The sequence below is a fragment of the Meleagris gallopavo genome, chromosome 1 (assembly GCF_905368555.1).
Source record: "Meleagris gallopavo chromosome 1, MGAL_WU_HG_1.1, whole genome shotgun sequence".
Taxonomy (NCBI): Eukaryota; Metazoa; Chordata; class Aves; order Galliformes; family Phasianidae; genus Meleagris; species Meleagris gallopavo.
The window spans coordinates 183,475,274-183,497,350 of NC_139404.1; the positions used below are offsets into that span (position 1 = coordinate 183,475,274).

The 22,077-nt window shown below is 40.5% G+C and overlaps 1 protein-coding gene across 6 annotated transcripts in view; it reads right to left on the reverse strand.

The window, feature by feature from the left end:
• CEP295 (centrosomal protein 295) overlaps window positions 1-20,800 on the reverse strand; it is a 41,085-nt gene extending 20,285 nt beyond the window's left edge. For 2 of the 6 annotated variants that reach the window (XM_010706100.4, XM_085216361.1), the window contains exons 1-16: window positions 20,646-20,800; window positions 17,990-18,123; window positions 16,742-16,942; window positions 15,453-15,577; window positions 14,600-14,693; window positions 12,576-12,689; window positions 11,333-11,473; window positions 9,234-9,417; window positions 7,405-7,572; window positions 6,305-6,529; window positions 5,121-5,227; window positions 3,446-3,643; window positions 2,515-2,612; window positions 1,336-2,392; window positions 502-673; window positions 204-356 (exon numbers count right to left, since the gene is read on the reverse strand). In XM_010706100.4, coding sequence (XP_010704402.2) covers window positions 204-356; window positions 502-673; window positions 1,336-2,392; window positions 2,515-2,612; window positions 3,446-3,643; window positions 5,121-5,227; window positions 6,305-6,529; window positions 7,405-7,572; window positions 9,234-9,417; window positions 11,333-11,473; window positions 12,576-12,689; window positions 14,600-14,693; window positions 15,453-15,577; window positions 16,742-16,942; window positions 17,990-18,097 — 3,145 coding nt within the window. In that variant the 5' untranslated portion in view covers window positions 18,098-18,123; window positions 20,646-20,800. Of the gene's footprint in view, window positions 1-203; window positions 357-501; window positions 674-1,335; window positions 2,393-2,514; window positions 2,613-3,445; window positions 3,644-5,120; window positions 5,228-6,304; window positions 6,547-7,404; window positions 7,573-9,233; window positions 9,418-11,332; window positions 11,474-12,575; window positions 12,690-14,139; window positions 14,257-14,599; window positions 14,694-15,452; window positions 15,578-16,741; window positions 16,943-17,989; window positions 18,124-20,645 lie in introns of those variants that run through there. The other 4 variants (XM_085216362.1, XM_085216363.1, XM_085216364.1 and 1 more) reach the window with 4 other exon arrangements.
• Window positions 20,801-22,077: the final 1,277 nt, after the last annotated feature.

Below are 22,077 nucleotides of genomic sequence, written 5' to 3' on the forward strand. Positions count from 1 at the left end.
GCTTTTCTCAACTATAATTCCCTTGAATAATATTTAAAAATTATTCAAAATTTTACCTTATGGTAAAAAAGTATCAGCTATTACTTCATTATCAATCACCTCAAAAGTTTTAGACAATAACTATTTCCTCCAATCTATACTCCTAAGAACAGAAGCATTCACATCTTCTATATGTATACACACATTTTATACTCATATTTTACCTGCAAAAGAAAGATTGCAACTCCTTGGTGTGTCTACTTCTGGAATAGCACTAAGTTCGTGCTGTTCCAAACCAAGCCCCAACTTCACTTTTGTCACAGGAGGTCTGGAAAACCTCCATTTCTGGTCTCTATGCAGAACTTCTTCAGGCTGTTCTGTAAAACAAGGTTTTATAGTTTAGGTTCCCCGAGCATTACAATATACCTATCAAATCAGCTTGGGCAAATGGAAGAGAACTCCATCTCAGAAGCAAAATGAGAAAAACAAAATACTATAATAAAACATGCCATACAGCCTTACCAATTTGCCCAGCTAGTCTGATGTACTGTGAAATCATTTCATCTCTGTAAAATTTACTCATGTCACAGTTCTCTTCCTGGTAGTTTTCTGAGTCCTGGAAAAAGTCACTCTTACTAATCCAGTCAGGCCTCTGTGGCTCTGTCATTACTCCACTCATGTTGCTGTGTCTTACCTTAAGGGGAATAAATAAATAAATAGCACCAACAGCACTCATATTCATGCTCATTAATTAAGCCAGCCTTTTATTGGGTGTACATTTCACACGATTATTCACTTTGATAAACAAGCTCAAGTGTGCATTTTGAGAAAGTTCAAGCATGCAAGCTTCACCCCTTGCATAGCTTGAAGAAGCATTTGGGTATACAGATATCCTACTTAGCTCTACAAACCAAACATGACAAAACATTATTTGTTACATTTTCAAGGTATCTGTTAGATTCTATCACAACAGTCAGCATTTTTTAGAATAAAAATTCCTAAAAATTCTGATCTTTCCACTCCTAAATTCAGAAATTTTAGCTGTATGGAGACTGCAATAGTGCAGCTCACGGCAACAGTTCTTTTAACCCGAAGCCTCCTAACCCAGAAATGAGCAAAATTCCAAGTCAAGAGTGCAATTTCCAGAACAATTCTTATATGTGCATACATATAGAGCTTTTTGAAATAAAAGATCACAGAAAATTTAATTAAGATGTTCCTAATTAAAATTTCCAATACAATAAATCACTTGAAGCTCCCAACACTCCATGAGATCCTTTACCAACTCCTAGCATTTACTCTAGAGTTTTATCCCTTACTGGATGACTCACCAAGCAAAGCACTTACAAAGCTTACCTGCTTGTTCAGAAATTCTTCCAAAGCCTCTTGTTGTTTCTGCATCTGTTCCCTCAGTTTATCCTGTTTCTGCATAAGTAGCTGTTCTTGTATTTTCTGTCTAGAAAGAAGAGCTTCTCTATGTGCATCTAGCTGCTCTTGCAATTCTTTCAAATACTGCTGCTGAGCTTGGATGCTTTCTGATGAGGCCAACACTCTGTCCCTTAAATTCAGTATACAGGAATAATTTAACAAAGATGCATCTCCACTTTCTGATACTAAGGATTCCTCAACGCCTTCTTCATGAGATAAAGACGCAGGTCCAGAAACAGAACTGGGTTCAAGGCTTGTTCTGGTGGGGCTCTCTGCAGACCCCTGCTGACAAGCCAAAGAATCAACTGTGGCTGCCTGCACTACAGGAGATCCTTTTGTTGCTGCCATAAGGGGTGTCATAGGCGGAGGCTCTTCCTCAGCCTGTGTTTCCATTTGATGGTTAGACCATCTGAGGTCTGATGCCTTAAAGTGCTCTGTTTCTGAAGGCTCAGAGGAATGTTCTGCAGGTAAGGCAAATCTAACCTGTTGTACACGTGCTTTCAGTTGCGTTCTGTCTGGAGAAACATCTTGAGTGACCAACGCTGATGGTAACTGGAACACAGATGGTTCTCTGACCTCACTGCTGGAGGTGTCCAACAATCCCACTTGTTCCTGCAAAGAACAGCTCCGTGGCAAACAAATCTCTCCAAACTTCAAATTCGATGGTTCTAGAGGATGTAGGTGCCTACCAGGATAAACACTGTGCATTTTCTCTCCATGTTTTTGTGAAGATGCATTTTCAGGAAGATTGCACATGTTGTAGGGAAGAGGTAGTGACAGCGTGTGGTCTTCTGCAGGTGACTGGGTCTGCAGAGACTGCGTTCTCTGCCTCTGTTCAACTGGTTCTGAGATAAGCTTTAAATTAACTGACGTTGTTTCCACAGAGCTTAAAACTTTCACAGGATCAGTCAAGTATCTTTGCTTCAATTTATTCTGATATTCTTGTAGACGTATTCTAGCTTCACTAATCGTCTGTTTGTGTAGCCTACAGAGAAAGAAAACCCACATCCTTCCAGACTGGTACACAGATTAACATCATTTCCAATAATCAAAGCAATTCAAATTATTTTGAAAGAGGAAGGTCAGAACTTTAATAAAGCATTTTACCTATTTTGTTGTAGAAGACGCTGTTGATAATTACGAATCACCTGTAAGTGCCTGTCTTCTCCAGGACTTCTGGTTTCTGGCACAGCAGTACTTCCAGACTAATTGAAATTAAGTGATTTTAAGTAAAAATAAACAAATAACTCATAGAAACAGTTAAAGCAACAATCTCAAGCTGTACATTCATTCTCTCAAGAATGCAGAAACCACTCCATATCACCGCTTGATGTCTGTGAACTTTTGGCCTCAGGCAATGAAGCTAAAGCAGTTTCTGGAACACACAGCCTACAGCTACAGTCCCTCTTGGCAAGTCTGGCATCCCCCATCAAAGTCAATGGTGCATGTAGGAGCTTAGCTCAAAGAGCTGAATGTACCCAGCAGCAAATTAAGCGAGCAGCGATCCAGCACGGCTGCCTTTATAAGGCAAATAGATTCTTTTAAGAGTGTGGAAATGGTTCAAAACTTAACAAAAAAAAAGAACAAACAACACACCTTTCTCCTCACTCCCCTCAGTGAAGTCCCCTTCAATTAAATAGATATTTAAGAGTTAGACAAAGATAAAAATGGATAGCTCTTTTTTTCCTAAGATTATTTTTCCTTGAAAAAGGATATTTGTATGTGCACCCTCATTATACAGCTCTAATCAGGTTTTACTAACAAGCATTTTATACAAACATGTCCCAAGGCCTCTGCAGATAACCCAATATTGAAAGTCTTCAGTGATAGATATAAGGTGATATAAAAGCTTCTACATTAGACAAAAGAAGTTACAGACTTCAGTACTGTTCAGTACAGCTCTTATTTGTGGTCTGAGAAATAAAAACAAGGTCTTCATTAATAGAATTTTAAACTGGCAATTGGAGCTCTTGGTTCTATAAAAGAAAAACAACTGAAACATACAAACCCCCAAACACCCCATTCCACAATTCCTCACCTCATGTTCTGTTTTCTTCTGTTGATCTGTAGAAGGAACGCTGCAGCTTTGTACTGGTTGACTACTCTCTTCCCCCTCCTTTTTGTTCTTAGTTTCTTCCAAACAGGTTTGCATTTGGATTTCCAGATGTGCCCTCTCTTCTTCAATTTGTTTCAGCAAGGCCAGCTGTTCCTGTTTCTGTTGCTCTATTTGCTCAAGCTATTGGGAAAAAAAAAAAAAAAGAGTCTCTAGAACTCGAGGAAAAAGACCCATACATTTTTACACAAAACTCTGTTCCAACTTCTAACTTGTAGTAAAAATTGTATCACTTATGACAGGCTTTTTCAAATTGTGAGCGGCCACTAAAAGTAGTGCTGAAGCTGTCAAGAATCATTTTAGTAGTGACTGAAATTTCTAACGGCCCCTGAATCCATTTACTATTGCACAATTATCTGCCACTGAATGAACAGAATGGATAAAAATCTAAATCTGATCATTCAAGAGGCATCATAATTTTCCCAGAGGCTGCAAAGGAAGTCCTTCTTTTGGATTGAACTCAGAAATCTATTTTGCATTTTATAGAACTTCTCATCAAAAGTTCAATGCATTTAAATGCTAATTCAAATCTTACCCAACTTCTGAAATGGCTCATGTACCACCACTTTAAGAGCACTCCAGAAATCTCTCAAGTGTTTTGTTTATTTTTATTCTCTTTCCAAGTACCTTTCATCTACGGATCACTCACAGCCACACGAAGTAACAGCATGTACACTTTTAGAATGGAAGAAAAATTTCTAAGTAGTGATGGAGGGAGCCCAAGGAGAAGCTGGAAACAGTTAACAGAAATGGAAATATAGAAATATATACATCTGGACATGTGTTAAGTGGGAGAAAACATATTAAAGAAAGTAACCACACTTCCACAGGAGACCTGTTGCGTTCTGTTCTCCTCTTCACTAAAATATTATTCTGTAAAATTTATTTCCTGAATTTCTGTACTTTAAAACTACAATTTAAGGTTGCAGTAGGACCTGAAATTCAACTTTTTTTTTTTTTTTTTTTAAATTGATAAACCACTACGTAGCAGCTGGCAGGTCTTTACCTAAGATACAATGAAAATATAATTAAATACGTATAATATAGACACATAATGCACATATCATTAACAAAGTTATCCAGTAAATACAGCAAGTGTTCGTATAGATAACAGAAGACATTCTGCATTTCATTTTATGAACTGGGAGACAAAATACTCAAGGTTTGCAAGCTTTTTCTGTCACTCTATGCAATCCTAGAGACTTTCAGATACGATTAAACAGGGTTAGTAGAATCTTCAGAGTTCTATACTGGTGATGACCTTCTCCTTAAGCCAAAACGGTACTACCTGACAACTGAAATTCTTACTTAATCATGGCATAGAATCCTTTGCCTGCAGTAGCTGTTAAATTTTACAAAAGAATTTTTCTCCACACTATTGTATATTCCAGCTAGCGTTTGCTAATTGTTATAAAAGTCACCACACAAAGGCCAAGTATAGATAATGCTGCAGTAAAAGTTCCTTTAAAATGTTAACAGTATGCTGAAAGTGTCTGTTGCAGCTTTATAACCTGAAGCATTTTATCACCTTTATTACCTTCTATAAATCACTTTTTTTTACATCATAACCGAGACAAAAAGTATATTCACTCACACTTACCCACTGCTGTCTCTCATTTTCCATTCTAATTTTAGCTGCTTGTTCTTGAGGATGGATTAGAACTGAATTTTCAAGTGCAACTCTATGTTCCAACAGCTCCTCAGACTCTAAAATACATATTATTTAACTATAAATGCACCCAGAAAGAGCTTCATATCTTGTTTACATCTTGCTTTAGTTTCCCAAGCTCTCAAAAGAAAAAACGCACAAGCAGGCAGCCTTGACAAGATGACCATCTCCATTCACTCAGCTCATCTCTGTGAGCTGGAAAGATCAGGTTTTGCATTATTTAAGTCATTAATGGGCCTTTATCACGTGCCATTCTCAACTATAAAGAAATCACAGAATGGCCTGGCTTGAAAAGGACAATGATCATCAAGTTTTAACCCCCCTGCTATGTGCAGGGTCACCAATCACCAGACCAGGCTGCCCAGAGCCACATCCAGTCTGGTGAAAGGCTCAGCAACGAGCAATGGCTCAGTTCTAACTGGATTGAACATTGGTAGCCTGATAGCAAAATCATCCTCCTCAGGTATAGAAAAAAAAAAAAAAAGCCGTAACCTCTAAGAAAAAATGGAGCATCTAAAGCCAGCACTCTCAAGGCAAATGTAAAAGCACAAAAATCAAATCTTCATACACATTCATCACCTTCAGTACTTATGTAACTAAAATAGCAACACAGGGCTGCAAACTCCAAACCAAGAGGAGCTACCAAACAAAAATGGGATGTTTAACTGCTGTAAGATCCAGTTTTATACTGAGACTTTTTGGAATGGTGCTTTGAGTCCAGGGAAAATCCCTCACTACAGACACGTCAGCTCATGCCTGTCAATCATTTCTAGCTGTGAATCTCATGAACTCAGCTTTTCTAGTTTAACAGGTAAAGAACTCCCACAACCAATTTTGCCCTGCAACTTCTGCCCCCATATGTAAACACCTTTTAAAACACAGCAGCATGAAGTCTGACCAAAATTTAGGTGAGATTTATAATATAGTGGTATTTTAGACATCTTTCTTCAGAGAGATCTTTATGGGTAAGACAAAAGGCAGAGATAAAAGAACTGTATTTACTTTCTGGCAGCATGATAAAATAGCACCACTGAAAGATTCATTCAAATTTTTTTAAAATTGTTATAGCCCACCCTATGGACTCATTCCTACGTAACAAATGTCAATGCAAGTACCTTTGGCTTCACATTCAGAATTTTTGTGTTGCTCATCATTCAGATCCAAATCAACCTGCTGTGTCTCTTTGTCAGCAGTAGTGCCTGATTCAGTAGTTTCAATGTTGCTTGGAAACTCTTTCTCACTTTTTGATATCCACTCCTCTTTTTGGTTTCTAATCTTGTTCAGCAATTTCTTCAAGGCAAGTTTTGATTGAGGTTGATGAGTCTTTACCTCTTTATGACCTACAAATAACATAAACCTTTAAGAGATTTAGGTAATGATTATCTTCATGTTACAGAAAAGAACAAAAAACAAAACAAACAACTTCTTTTAATTGCTTACAGAGCTGAATAACTAACAACATTATCAAGTTTCAAAGCTTAAGTATTTTCTTCTTGCAAGACAGAAGCAGCAATGTGTTTCAGGATGCAATAACAGGAGTGCTCAGCCTGTTGCAGCATTTCAGAACCAGATTCCTACAGACTACACTGCTGCAGAAACCAGCAGCAATACTTGTACGTTCCTGCCCTCTCTTTGTAGTGGAACTGGCAACACAATGAATGCATCACAGCCCCAGAAATGAACAGTGCCAACAAAGAGACATGGCAGAAATGCTTATCATGCAGCAACATTCAGTAATACATCTCTTGTTCACATTATGTTATTCTGTTCATGCCATGCACACATGCAACTAGTGTGGCCTATGCACAAAATGAAGCAACGTGAGCATAACACAGAGCATAAGGGATGTACAGTAAGCAGACTTTCACATGAAGTCAAGCTAAAGCAAATTTCACTGTTCACTTGGCTAATATTTCATATACCTGTGCCATCTCATCATTTGCAGTAGTTATATAGAAAACACTATAGCTAACATTATTGTTCTTGCAGCTATTATAATCTCAGTGTTCTAATGAACTGAAGTGCATTAGAAAAAGTAATTTCTACTTCAAACTTGTATGTCAGAATATTCATCATCAGTGATGAGCATCATACACCACTTAACTTTGAAACACTTCATATTCATTATGGAATTTTAGTACTTAGACATTTTAGTTAATACTAACACACAATCTCTTCTGCTATAAAACAAGAAAGACTGAGTTTAGAAGTTTACTTTCTGATTCAGCAGGGATATCCTCCTCCACCATCTGTCCCAATTCTTGTTGAGTGTCACAAACAGATTCTTGCTCCAAAGAGAGATCAAGATCGTTATCTTGAGGTCTATCAGAAGGGGATGGCAAAGGCTGCGGTTCGAACTGCAAAATCAAGTCTCCTTTCATTTCTAATTAAAGGAACACAAACACAGAAAAGTAATCAATTACAATAAAATGCAAACACCACAAGTTATACAAGTTCCTAAGAAGTTCCAATATCAACAGTTTATTTTACAACAGTTTTACTCCAACTATTTTTCTCCCCAGAACAGAAGACTTTCAAAATTGAAGCCATTTATATCATTAGCCATCTTTTTAATTCAGACCTGTGGTTTTCCATAAAACACGTTAGGTCATTCAAAGTAAGAGGATATAAACTAAAAATTCCACCTCCATGCAAAAAGCAATGCACTAAATAGAGGAAGAGCCCAGTAACCTCTTCAGAGAAAAGAAGCACCCTAAGCTGGCTGCTCACAGTGCTGTCACAGGACAACCATTGATCCCATCGTCTAGGTGCAAAATCCTGGAAGATGAATCCATGAGACAGGCTTTCTGAGGATCACTGAACAGATTGAGGGGGCCTAAGGAGGAGTGGGATTAATGGGTTTATACAAGACTTGTGGACATGTAGGGAAAGAATCAAAGGGAAGGATCAAGTTAGACTGGGAAGAAACAAGTTTTGGGGTAGAAAGAGAGGAGTAAACATATATAAATTTTAAAAAAGGTCAGATAGTACACAGGGTCTGACCTGTCTTCTTGCTGAATTCCATTTTTTGAGAGCAAGGAACCCTCTATTTTGTATGCATGCGTATGAGTGCATAACAGGCAGCAACTGAAGCAGAGACCAGAATGAGCATATTCGTATTAGTATGCAAGGATTAGCAAATAGCAAGCCAGATTAGTCCTTGTGAATAACGAGAGGCTTGGAAGCCAAGTATCAAAGCAGCCATATGACTGGGCTGGATACCAGAGAGACCAGAGGGTCTGCCTGCTGGCCACTGGAGGATCAGGAAATCCCTGCCAGCTACACGGGGGATGGTGGGGTCACAAGCTCAAGCAAGAGCTTGCTGGCATAAGTCCATACATGGTTTTGACAGAACTAGAGACGAGAGGATCCAAGGTCAGTTAATGCTGGCATTGATAACGTGTATGTGTTTGCACAGACAGCGATGTCTGTATATCAAGAGCTGGAGTGAAGCAGCAGTTCACGTGTCCAGGAGCCAGCTACTGGGGAGCCTAAGGAGCCAGCACCAGCTGGGCAGAAAGAGTATTTAAAGTCATCTTACTGAGAGATCCATAGCACATATTGAGCACAGTGGTACATCTATGGACACTGCAGGGTAAATGGAAGGCTACAAGGTCTGTGATCAGCTACTGGACAGAATGAGCATCTAACTTTAAGTACTGTCCATTCCGTGCTGAGAGCGCTATAAGGTATGCGTATGCATCTCTGTAAGCAATGGTGTCCAAACACAAGAAGCTGGAGTAGGGCTGTGAGCCTCAGCATCTTTTAAATTCAGATGCCAGTAACTGGGTAGGTCTGGGATGTAGGAACCAGTTACTGGGTCGACAGTGTCTGGAACTAACTGCTGGAGGAATCACTGCTGTACAGATGTATTTCCCACAGCCCCATACAGAGCAGGAAACAGGATGAAGCAATCTGTGCTGTTTGTGTGCATACCCACTAGGAAGAAAATGTGCAGCCTCACTACTTGCTGCACCTGGGAACACATGGCTGCAGCAGCATCCCTGGGCAGCCAGAATCAGTATCCTCCCACAGATTACTCACTTCTGTTCTCACTGTACATATCTTCAAAGGCAAACTCCAATTCTCTCTGCCACTCTTCTTTCATTTCCATGCGTTTGTATCCAGGTACAAAAAGTTGAGGTGGCATCTGTGCTACCATCTGTCTTCTACGCATTCGATCCATTCTCTGCATTTGTTCTAGTTCCTTCAGTAGCCTTTCCCTATCCTTCAAGCAAAGGGGTGATAAGCACTCAGCATTAACTTTCAGACAGCAGTATGTCAGGATTGATAAAGCACTTCCACTTGGTTACCATGAACTTAACTTGAGGAGTTTAGAATTAAATTAATGTTATTCTAGAAGCAGTGCTTCCTTGGGAGAAGACTGTACCTGACCTTTAAACACGAGAGCATTTCCAATCTAGAAGATCTGACAAAAAACAAAGTATGGGATGGTACACTGCAGGCTGGCTTCCCTAAACAGAATTAACTCTTTTGTTGTATAAATAAAGGAGTACTTCTATTAATAAGCTACTTTTAATCTGTACTTCAGTAACTGTTACTTTTAAGCAAGCCAATACTCTTGATGCTCAATATCACATTAAAACTATTTTTCATTTTTCAAGTTTTATCTATAATTTGTTAAGGGGAAAAAATCATTTGAAGTTAAAATGTTGAATACTTAAAAAGTCGTCTTCCTCATAAGAAGAATCTGAGAATCTAAGATACTTTGATACATTCCAAGAGGAAGTCATGATGAAGCTTAAAAGGTTTTTGTCAGCTTTGGGTAGAATTTTATAACAAAACAGTTATGCCCACACACTGAACTATGCATATAATAACGTATTTAACAGTTTCTCTCCTACATACACATTTAATGAAATGGGTTTTATGCCAGCAACAAATTAATAGCAAGAGAACTGCAAAGACCCAATCCAAATCCAAGTGTGGATTTGAAAACAGACTGTGAACATTTGTACCTGCTCACATCAATAACAAGAAAGAAAAAAGAAAGCAGCTCAAGAATTCACAAGCAGGCTCTGCAAGAAGTGCATATTTATATGCGAGTGTTTGCCTTTTCACTGCAGAGCAGTTCTCCTAATAGGTCACAGCTGGTGCTGCAGACAGCATTATTCAGCAGCCCTTGCAGCTGAAGAAGAATTAAGTTCATGTTATCCACACCTCTCACTGTATTGGGTAGCAAAAGGTCCTTACACCTCGTCTGAATGGGATGCAAAGGTGAGGAAAGTCTGAGAGAAGCACCAACCCCTGAATGAATACTTTAAATACAATTTTAAAATGTAAAATGAACTGTAAAATGCAAGGGAGGGAGAAGGACTGAAAATGAGTCTATAGATTCCAATTTTCTCAAAGGACATTAGTGAGATTTAGGGTGGCTGACATTCTTAGAGGCGCTTTGAAAAATGATACTCATCATTCTGGACATAATTCAAAATCATTACATGCTTTCTCCTCAATCTCACATAGCTATAATATAAACAAGCTTTTAAACAATGGCGTAGGAACAGTTGATGAAATGAGGACTCAAACCAGTGTTCTTCCAGTTCTGTGATTCATTATCTAACTACTTCAAGCACCTAACTCACGAGGCATTTCAGTTCAGAAGCACCTTTATACCAAAAAAGTCAGGCATAGCAAAAAGTCACGAAGTACAGAGCAACTTTGTCAAGGTTCTTGAAATGTGAAATGCGTTTTTTTCAATGCCATCATGTATTTAAAAGCCAAGAATTCCAGTTCCAGTTCCCACTGAACTGACACAGAGGATTCCCCTGACCTCAGCTAGCATGTAAACAAACAGCAAATACTTCAAATAAAGACACTGTAATGGTATGAAGAGCTATGGCCCAAGACAAGCTGACTGGTGATGTCTATTCTGCATCCAAATATATTTCCAATTTATTTTGGTGAAAGATCACCCTATAGGCTTCCAGACAGCTAAAATAAGCAAGTTGAGTTTGATCATGTTTTGAAAGCATTCTGAAAACCCTGTTAAGACCAAACATCTTCCTCTTGAAACCACAGCCACTCTAGCAAATGCCGACTTACAGCTCTCTTAACATTGGTCATTTTGGCAGTAAAAAAACAGGTGCTGGTATATGACATTACATGTCTGCTTTGCCTACCTGAGCCAAATGGACCTTCTTCAAGGCATGACTTCCTCTGAGATGCGCCTTCTCAAGCTGCACTCTTCTCTCCCTCTCTGCCTCTTCGTGTAGCTCCTTCAAATGTTTCACCTCCTCTTCGGCTGCCAACCGAGCATCTGGCTGGCAGACAATTACTAGTTTAGTCCACTGAGTTCTTCTGGTGGTTTAAAGTGTACTTAATATTAAGTGAGTAATTCTGTAGCAAAAACACTTGGGATTTACGAAAAAAGCATACAGCACAATACGAACCACCTTCAAAGACTTTACAGCATTCGGTGCAAGCAGGACCAAGCAATATTCATACACATGAAAAAAAAAAAAAAAAGCAAACATACACATTTTACAAGGGTTAGGTATCAAAGTATTCTAGTTCCAAACTCCACTAGAGACAATCATTCGTCCATTTTTTATTACAGTAATTATTTTTCCTACAATACCAGGTAAAAACAAACAATGCCATCAATATTACAAATTCACTACCTGAATGTTTAAAGGTTTTAAATAAGATCAGAAATGTTTCCATTCTCATTTGAGAAACCAGAAAAAAATCTGCAAGTTTTAAGTACAAACTTATTAGCACTTGAAAATTAAAAAAAAAAAAAAAAAAAATCAAATAAACAAGGCTATAAAAAAACATTTTGGAGTTTTCCAAAAACTCCAAGAGTTCAGACTAAAGCACCCACTCTTATTGTTTAGACTTTATTGTTCAAACCTTAAAATTCATGAACAAGAACAACGCCACTGGAGAGAATACTCAAAAATTCATGAGTCTCAAGAGAACTCCATCTAAACAAAGGTGATAGCAAACAGGAATTTAGACTGTGGTCTCAAATCACAAATCAGCTAAACAAGAGATCACCACCTCTAAAAGCTGAGTTCTTACTCCATGTTTTACTTTTCCAGTTCTTCCTTTTCTTCTGATCTAATTCTGACCTGGGATTGTACTGTAAACCTGAGTAAACCTTTTCATTTGGCAAAGCTCTATTCAGGATTCTTTTCCCCAAATCAGACTTTTGCAAGTTAAAGCTGTTGAATGCATGAACATCTGAGCATGAATGTGAAGTAAAGACTGCGAGTACACAGCTAAAAGAAGAGAAGAGAAAAAAGCAGGGCAAGGACATCAATTAACTTAGCTAATTGCTAAGGTGATATCCAGATATGGAATGCAGTACAAAGAAAGAAAGGTGGAAGTGTGTATCACAAACACTGGGGAGTTAATCACCTGTTCTGCATCCATTTCTCTGTCTGCATGAGGTTCTGAAATGTGGTAACGTGTAACAGAAAATTTGCCAGCACCGTGGGCCTTCATTGCAGCAATCTTCTTCACTTCCAGATTCTAGAAAGAAAAGTACAGATAAGCCATAGAGAACAGCCTCCTCTGGCAAAGCAGCTAAATGAAAGAGAAATGAGCTCCGCACTTAAATTAGCATCAAACAAAAGCAAAAAATTAAAAACGAAGAAAATTATCTCCAGAAAACACTGTCATTTCAATCTTAACATACATTTAATAATTAAATCATATCAGCATAAAGAATACTTAGAAAGCTTAATAACTGAGAGCATCTATCAACACACAGCAAACTCCTCCACAAACGTTGGCATTCATCATGGAGCTGTGCCTTCCTCTTTCAAGAGCATCAGCTTAGTTCAGAAGTGCTTAGGCTTTAATGCTCTAACACAAACCCCACGCAACAGCTGCCAATCCACCTGCACACAGGGCAGCCTCTGATCCACAATATCATTACACATAATGGTAAAACCTTTATCAAGTGCAGACTTTGTTATATAGAACTCAGAGTCCATTACGTATTAGACAGCCAGGAAAAAGAGAATTTTCCATAACCTCACTGAAAAGTGTTCATACAAACAGCACCAAGATTTTTTTTTAATAAGTTTTAGGCATACAACCACATGTCAACTCTTATCTGAAAGACATTCTGAACACTGAGTAACCAGATCTTCTCTTATTTGGCTCAGACAGATGTTCTCAGCGGGAAAGAAATGAGGTAACTTCACAAGGAATAACCCCAGACACTTTCTATCACTTCTTTACAATACTTGCTTTAACCCACACACAGTCAACTTCCATAGTAACAAAATGCTGGGCAGCAAGTAAGAAAATCTGCACAGGAGTATGCAGTAAAAGATACAAATAAAGGTATGTAAGTATCCCTTCCTTTAATCATTCTGAAAGCAGTGAGGATCAGTCCTTACTCAGTTTCTCCAGATACATCAGTGCCCTATCTTTCAAGACACAAATCTATACCTCATGTGCTGAGTGGAGCTGGGAAAAAGCTCTCATTACAGTGGCTCTGAAGGAGACTAGATTAATCTTTCCTAAATAAATACCCAAATCCTTTATTTTTTTGTCTGTGATCTGAATATTACTGAATCTGGTGGTCTGAAAGGTCACAATGTGTTAGGCAACAAACTCTGTATTAACAAATTCTGCATTAAAAGAGTTCTGTTAGTAAATTTACCTCAAAAGTTAACTACACAATCAAAAAGCACATCATGTTCTTTCTGTAGTTCAGACCTGCAGTTCTACTGTGACTTCTACACATATTCAGAATATATCTGAACTCAAAAGAAGCGTGAAGGAGACACAAAGTCATTCCCCTAAAAGGTACAGCACAGAATAAAACCACAGCTTTTAGCCCTGAGTTATTATTTTTCTATCAAAATTCAACAGCTTACCATACTTTTGGTATTCCCTACAAGAAACAGAAGAAAGACAATAATAAACACAGCAAATAAGGCGGAAGAAAACAAAATACAATGCTTACTGCTGAGCAGCCTGATCTAGCAGGTGGCAACGCTGCCAGCACGATCCTTAAGGTCCCTTCCAACCCAAGCCATTCTACGAGTCTATGACACCGCATCACCACGGCAGACAAGGGAGGCAGCATGTGTATACTGGGATAGACCACAGAGTCTAAGACCACTACAACTTTTAAATGAAAATGAAATTACAATGAGGTTCAAAGCACACATCAACCATAAAAACATCTCCTGACTATGAGAAATAAAATCCACACGAACAAGAGATAAGAAACCAAAACAAGTATCGAAGATTGGAGGTCTGTTAATGCATAATTCATTGACTTTCTTGATTACTACCAAACCACTCTCCTTGCAGTATAAAAACAGCAATTTCAGATATCCCACTGTGAGGGGTCAGAGTAATGAAGCATTGTACTGATATGGTATCCTGCAATGATGCACTATTCCATCACAGATACACACCTCAAGAGGATGTGGAGGAGGAGGTGGCAGGCTTGCAACTCTGGCTGCTCTTACTCTTTCCACATCCAGAGCGTGCTTACGTGCATCTATTCGTCTTGCAAATAAAGGAAGAGAGAAAGAAAATGATTCAAAAACCAATGACAGCACTGTGCAAAATAATAGGCAAACCAAAAATCTGATCAATCACTCCATTTAACTGCTAAGAATGAGCAAGCACATGGAAGAGTCAACAGAACTGAAAGACAGCACTGAAAAATTAACCTTGTGAAGTAATGCAAAAATGTTAATAACATACATGTTTCTTGAGATCAAAGCCAAATCTCACTTTTCACTTCTGTTTTCAGAACGCTCCACATCACTGCCGCATATTTTAATTGCTCAACTGTGTACAAAGCTAAGCATTAAGTCAGTACGTGTCAGCTCTACTTAAGCTCAGCTGTCCCCAAGAGTACACAGTTCATTTCTCATGCCAGGTCAGGTTCAGGCTGTGTCAAATGCAACAGGTCCTTTTTTCAAGTGAGTAACTTTTCATGGTGACCGAGCTGAGAACACACAGCTACATGTCACTGAATAGCTGCCAGCCAGCTGTTTGGACTGACACAGTGACCAACACAGTGAGGTGAAAGGCTGCCTGGCCACCGAGAGTGGACCAGGTCTGCTTGTATACTTGGCATTACAGCTTTGGATGTAAAACTACAAATGTTATCAAAATCATAAGTCTGTCCACACCCACACTTGAATACATTAACCCATAACATTTCAAAACTAAACAGCTCCAAACATTAGGAATTTTTCAATGTAATACCACTGACGTACACTCTGTGCTTCATGAAACTAAATAACTGTTGCATACCGGGCTTGTTCACGAAGTAATTTCTCTTTCTGCAACTTTTGCTCTTTCAGTGCTCTCTTATGTCTCTTCTCTGCTCTTTGCTTCCTTTCCTCTCCTTGCTTTGCCAGGGCTTCTACATCAGGTTCCTTAATAATAAGGATATTGCAAGCATTTAACACACAATTTTATTTACTTCTCATACTATCAGTATCAAGTTCAAAATTAAATACCTTAGGAGGAATCAGAAACCTGAAATTCTTCCCCATTGTATTAGAGTAAAAATTCTCTTAATAATCACTTTTTCTCCTCTGCTATTCTTTATTCTCCTCTTGTCTACTGCCAACAGCAGAAAACTTGCTTCAGCCAATGTAATCAAATACTGATATAGAACTCTTAGCATCTCTCTTAATCTCCTCATAACAACAGTAACATAAACATACCTGCACATCTTAGTAATGCTGATTAGTCTGTGCAAATAAAGCGCCTTATTATCTCTTGGCCATTAATTAAAACAATTACGTATCAGTGCAAATCTATGGATTTTCACCCAGCAACCTCAGCCGTCCCTCAAACTGAGTCTACGCAGACAGAATTTTGAAACAAAGACAGTTTAGTTAACAGCTGCAGAATGGAAAAGCAACACAGTCTGCAGCCTGTGCAAAAGCCTCTGAAGCCCTTAACAGTACTATGGCTGGAGGTCTAAATAAGTGAACAAAAAAAATGGAATTTGTCTTCTTAAGCATAGAAAGGAAACTGGTAGATGGTAGAGACAAAAGGTTAGGCAGTGACTGGCACATCTGAGACAACAACTCACCATGTGCACTGCAGTCAAGTACCACGGTTATCTAACACTACCATGCTAACAAAGGTTAGATCATATATACATAATTCAGGAATTTGCACAGCAAAAGCTGCAGCAGATTGGTCTGCTGGGACATATAATTTTCCAAACACAGAAAGTTGTACAAAACCCCTGGAAAAAAATATACACAAAACCTACAGACTCAAACAGGCTTCTAAAAATAATTCAGTGGGTTATCTATGCCCAAACTGAGAATCAGGATCTCCCACCAGCAGCAGTGTTGCTCTAAATCTTTCCCAACAAAAAGTCACATTCCTTCTCACCAAGCATGGCATCATGGATAAATATCTACAAAAGTAAGCATTCCATTCTTCACTCCTCAGACTCAAAGACCAGGAATATTAAAACAAACAAACAGAAAACAACAAACCAACCAAGAAACAGGCAATCTCAGTACTTCTAGAACATCGAGTATTTCTATGACAACAACATTAAGCTGTTTACTTACATTCTCCTTGGCTTGTCGGTGACCCTCACCAACAGCTCTTAAGCTTGATAAAAACAGTTTTTCTAAAGCCTTCATCTTCTCCTCTTGTGCTTTCTGCCATTCAACTCTCAGTGCCTCCTCTAACTGATGTAGCTTCTCTTCCCTCCTCTGCTTTACTTTCTGTCTTATCTGCAAGGATATATACTTCTGTTGCTCTCTAACCTGCAGAAATAGAATTCATGTTTTGTCAGTAACATTAAAGGGTGCAGTATGTTTTTTAACAAGTATTTCCATAACACGCTCTACTTTTATCTCTTTCCACTTATCTACTTTTACATTAAAAATCTATCCAGAAAACGCCTTAAACATGCTATTAGCTTTTTCCAAAATGAATAATATATTCTAAATTTAATCTTCATTAAGAGTTTAAAGTGAATGAGCAACAAACAGCAGACAAAATGCAAAAACTGCCTGGAACAGCCTTCATACCCAAACTACAACACAATAACTTAAAGCCTTCTTACAACACAACACACTCTAAAGAAACTTAGAACAGTACTGCCCAATTCAAGCTTGCTTACTAAGTTTGTTCTCCACCTTTGTCAGTAAAACTCTCTTTTCTGAACAGAAATACGTGCAAAAAAAAAAAAAAAAAAAGACATCTTAGAGAATGTTAGTGTATATGATTTTTGAAGGTAGGAAAGACTGGGACAGCTTGTACAGGACAGCACAGAGGAAGGCTGGGGAAGGAAAGAAATATATTTAAAAAAAAAAAAAGGGAAAATAGCCTTGTGCCCTTACAGCTGCACAGCATAACAAAAATGAAGAAAAACAAGACAATGAACAGGCACTTAATTCTCAAAGGAGCAATATTTCAAGCATCAAGAGCTGTGACATCATAACAACTCAGTTGATCAAGTGGAAAACTGTTCAGTTCTGTATTTGCCTCAGCTGGCTTATTTGTGCTCCGCTATGTGAAACATCAGAGGAAGAGAGACCTGCATGCTGACTGCCAACAAACAAACACACGAAACCACAGTGCAGTTGGCAGGGAAGCAGTAGTTCTGGAACAGAGGTCCACGTGAATGTAACAAACTGAGAAGGTACCCACAATAGAAATATGCCCATACTTTTAAATAAACATGGCAATGGAAAATAATTCACAAGCTAAATCTAAGCCTAATATTATTACATTGAAGACTCTAGCTTATATGAAATAAAACTTATTTTCCATTATGAAACAGACAACTTGCAAAAATGGAAGCATACTTGCTGCAGCCTCAGCTTTCTTCTTCTTTCATATTCTTCTTTCAGAAGCATGGTTTCTTCATTAGGACTAAGCCTCAGTTTTCCAACTTTTGACACTTTCCTCTTCATCTTCAGAAACACAGAATAATCAATTTCTATAGGATAACAGAAAACAGAGATTTAGGTATAAGTGACATAAGTTAAGATAGCTAGAAGGTAGGAAAAAAAAACAAATATATTACCATAATCTTACAAAACTATCAAGGTACTAAGAGTATGAGCTGCAACTGTTCATACCCGTTCCACTTGCATCCAACAGCTCTGCCAGCCACAAATGGCAGTTCCATGAACTATTCTGTTATACAACCTCCCACAGGGAACCTGCTTTACAAGGGGAGCTGGACTCCATGATCCCCAAAAGTCCCTTCCAGCTCCTCTGGTTCAGTGACTTTATGTAGAAACACCACAACAGTATTACTTTCACAATCTACACCACGCACGTCATACCTGAAAGTGAATAACAAGCACCATTCCAGTCCTTGGAAGCCAAAAAGTTATCACAAACCTCACCATACAGTTAAAGCGGGCTGGTCATGTCTTACATTGTCTTATACTGAAATATTAGCATAACAATAGCAAGATTTAAGAATCAGAGACTGTTCACATAGCCGACTGCAGCCCAAAGTTTTCAAGTTCAATACAGAATAGAAAGGGACAAAAGGTTGTGATTCCTGCCAGCTGACCTTATTCAGCTGCTGAGGTACAAATCAAAAATTTCACAAAATCACAGGGGTTAGAAGGGACCTCTGGAGATCACTGATTCCACCTCACTGCTAACGCAGGTTCCCTACAGCAGTTTGCACAGTGAAGTGTCCAGATGGATCATGAATATCTGCAGAAAAGGAGACTCCACCACCTCCCTGGGCAGCCTGTTCCATTGCTCCATCACCCTCAAACTAAAGTTCTTCATGCTTACATGGATCTTCCTGTGTTCCAGCTTTAGCCCATTTCCCCTTGTCCTGTTACCAAGCACCACTGCAAAGAGCATCACCCCATCCATTGGACTCCTGCTCTTTAGGTACTTATAAACAGTGATAATATCTCCTCTCAGAATTCTCCAGGCAGAACAGCCCCAGATCGTTCAGCCTTTCCTCATACAGGAGATCTCCAAGCCCATTATCACCTTTGCAGCTTTCCTCCAGACTCTGCAATTTCTCTGCCTTTCTTGAACTGGGGAGCCCAGCACAGGACACCACTCCAAATGTGGCCTCACCAAGGCAGAGTAAAAGGTAAAGATTACCTATCTCAACCTGCCGGCCAAGCTCTTTTTGATGTACCCTAGGATGCATTTGCCTTGGCCACCAGGGCACAGTGCTGGCTCATGGCCCACCAGGACACCCAGATCCTTCTCCTCCGAGCCCTGTTCCAGCAGATCAGTCCCCAGCCCATGGGTCTTCAACCCTCTGGCTTTGCCTGGGCCTCATCAAGTAAAGAGGAATTGAACTGCGCTGCATATACAGAAGTTGCTCCAAAAATAATGTCTCCTTTATTTCCACAGAAACTACAACCAATACAAAGAGCGCAATTAGATAGAGCAAATTTTCATCTACAAAACACTATTTTTAAACATAATCACCACCATTAACTGTGTGTTTTCGTCAGTGATCAACAAGAGCCTGCATGCCACACTCACAGAATGGCCAGGGTTGGAAGATACCTCAAGGATCATGAATCTTCAAACCCCCCTGCCATTTGCAAGACCACCAACCTCCAACCTCCCCATTTAATACTAGACCAGGCTGCCCAGGACTGCATCCAATCTGGCCTTGAACACCTCCAGGGATGGTGCATTCACAACCTCTCTGGGCAGCCTGTTCCAGCACCTCACCACTCTCTCTGTAAAGAGCTTCCCCCTGACGTCCAACCTAAATCTTCCCTCCCTCAACTTAAAACCGTTTCCCCTTGTCCTGCAGTTATCTACCCTTTCACAGAGTTGATATGTAACCAGAATTTCCTGTGTTGCATCTTTTGTCCATCGTTCCCCTCCCCTCTGTAGGCTCCCTTTAGGTACTGAAAGGCTGCAATGAGGTCACCCCGCGGCCCTCCTTTCTTCAGGCTGAACAAGCCCAGCTCTTTCAGCACTCATAAAAACCTGTACGACTAGAGGTGACCCAGCACTGCCTCTGCTGAAATGCACCAACCAATGCCTCACTGTGCTCACATCCTCTGTTTGGTCTCCATAAAAGGTTCAGCAAGCACCAATGAATGCCAATGGGTGCCATATTTTCCACTTGGAAGAATTCAGTGATACGCCTTTGCTCCATCCATACTTCGATGTCAGACACCATTTTGTCAGACTGCCCTTCTGCTGCCATTTATCACACAGCAACAAAACATAAAGGGACACTGATGGGAACGTTCACCCTCTGCTACCATGCCACCAATATCTGCCTCTGAAATCACAGGCCAAAAAAAAAAAACAAAACCACCAGCACAACCCTGACTGGGCAGAAAGCAGCGGGGAAGCACGCAGCAAACCGAACTATGGCAGGCTGCTCGCGAACGCCCCCCACCCCTCAGCCCGAGCACGCAGCCCTCCTTAAGGGCCGCAAAACGTCAGGGTTAACGGGAGACCCACCCCCCGCCAGAAAGCCCTGCCCGGAGCCCTCTCGGTCACCTGGAGCCGGGGACAAGGCTGCTGGAGAGAACCGACGAGGAGAAAAAAGAAAAGAAAGACACTGCTCGGCACGGCCCCACACCGCCTCAGGGCCCAACGGCCCACAGCTCCCGCCTCCCGCGACACTGCCAGCAGCCAATCAGAGCGAGCGCGGCGGGAAACCGAGAGCCCCGGCGGGTCTCCGGATCTGCGCACGCGCAATGCTCTCCTCTCCACTTCCCGCTCGCCGAGACGCTACGTGTAGGCGTGCCGCCCGGCCGTTCCCCAGGGCTAGGGCAGCTGTGTGGGTATTTCGCAGAATCACAGAAACACCAAGGTTGGAAAAGACCTACGAGATCATCCAGTCCAACCATCCACATATCACCAATAGTTCTCACTAAACCATGTCCCTCAACACAAAATCCAACCGTTCCTTGAACACCTCCAGGGTCAGTGACTCCACCACCTCCCTGGGCAGCCCATTCCACTGCCTGACCACTCTTTCGGAAAAGCAGTATCTCCTAAAGTCCAGCCTAAATCTCCCCTAGCACAGCCTGAAGCCATTCCCTCTAGTCCTATCACAAGTTACACGAGAGAAGAGGCCGACCCCCAGCTGCCTTCAGGTAGTTATAGAGAGAATAAGGTCTCCCCTGAGCCTCCTCCAGACTGAAGACAGAGCGGCTTTGCCATGAGGTCCCCGAGGTGAATGGGGTTTGTGCCTGGAGTTCTGTGTCTCTGCAGGGGTTCAGTGTGTGGCACTGTGCATGTCGGCTCAGCCCAAGGTGGCAGGGATGAGGGGGCAGGCAGGAGGACCACACTGCATCGTGGCTTAGTCAGCGTGCCTGGGGAGCGTGCTGGACTGAGTTTGGACTGGAAGTGCATGGATTTGGAAGTGTCCGGCAGCCTTGGTTTGTGAGGAACAGCCAGAGCTCATTACTGGCACTGAGAGAGACAGGGAGAAACGAGAGGCTGTGCTAGAGGTCTTCTTTGCGTTGAAGATTTCCTCAGGGCCTGAGCTTCTGCTTCAAGGAAGGCAGAAACGCTTGTAATGTTGGGTGCAGGAGGCAATCTGCTATATGCTGAAATCACAGTCACAGAATGGTTTGGGTTGGAGGGGACCTCAAAGCCCACCCAGCCCCAACCCCTGCCATGGGCTGGTTGCCCCCACCAGCTCAGGCTGCCCAGGGCCCATTCAACCTGGCCTTGAGCACCTCCAGGGATGGGGCACCACATCTCTCTGGGCATCAGTGCCAGAGCATCAATGCCCTCAGAGCGAAAAATTTCCCCCTAATATCTATCCTGAATCTCCCCTCTTTTAGTTTAAAGTCATTTTCTTAACCCTGCTAAAGACTTTTTCCCTATCTATGCTTTAGGACCCCTTTAAATGCCAGTGCGAAATATGACTGGTTTCCACAGCAGTTTTCTCTAGAGACAGGAAAAAGTAACTTTTTAC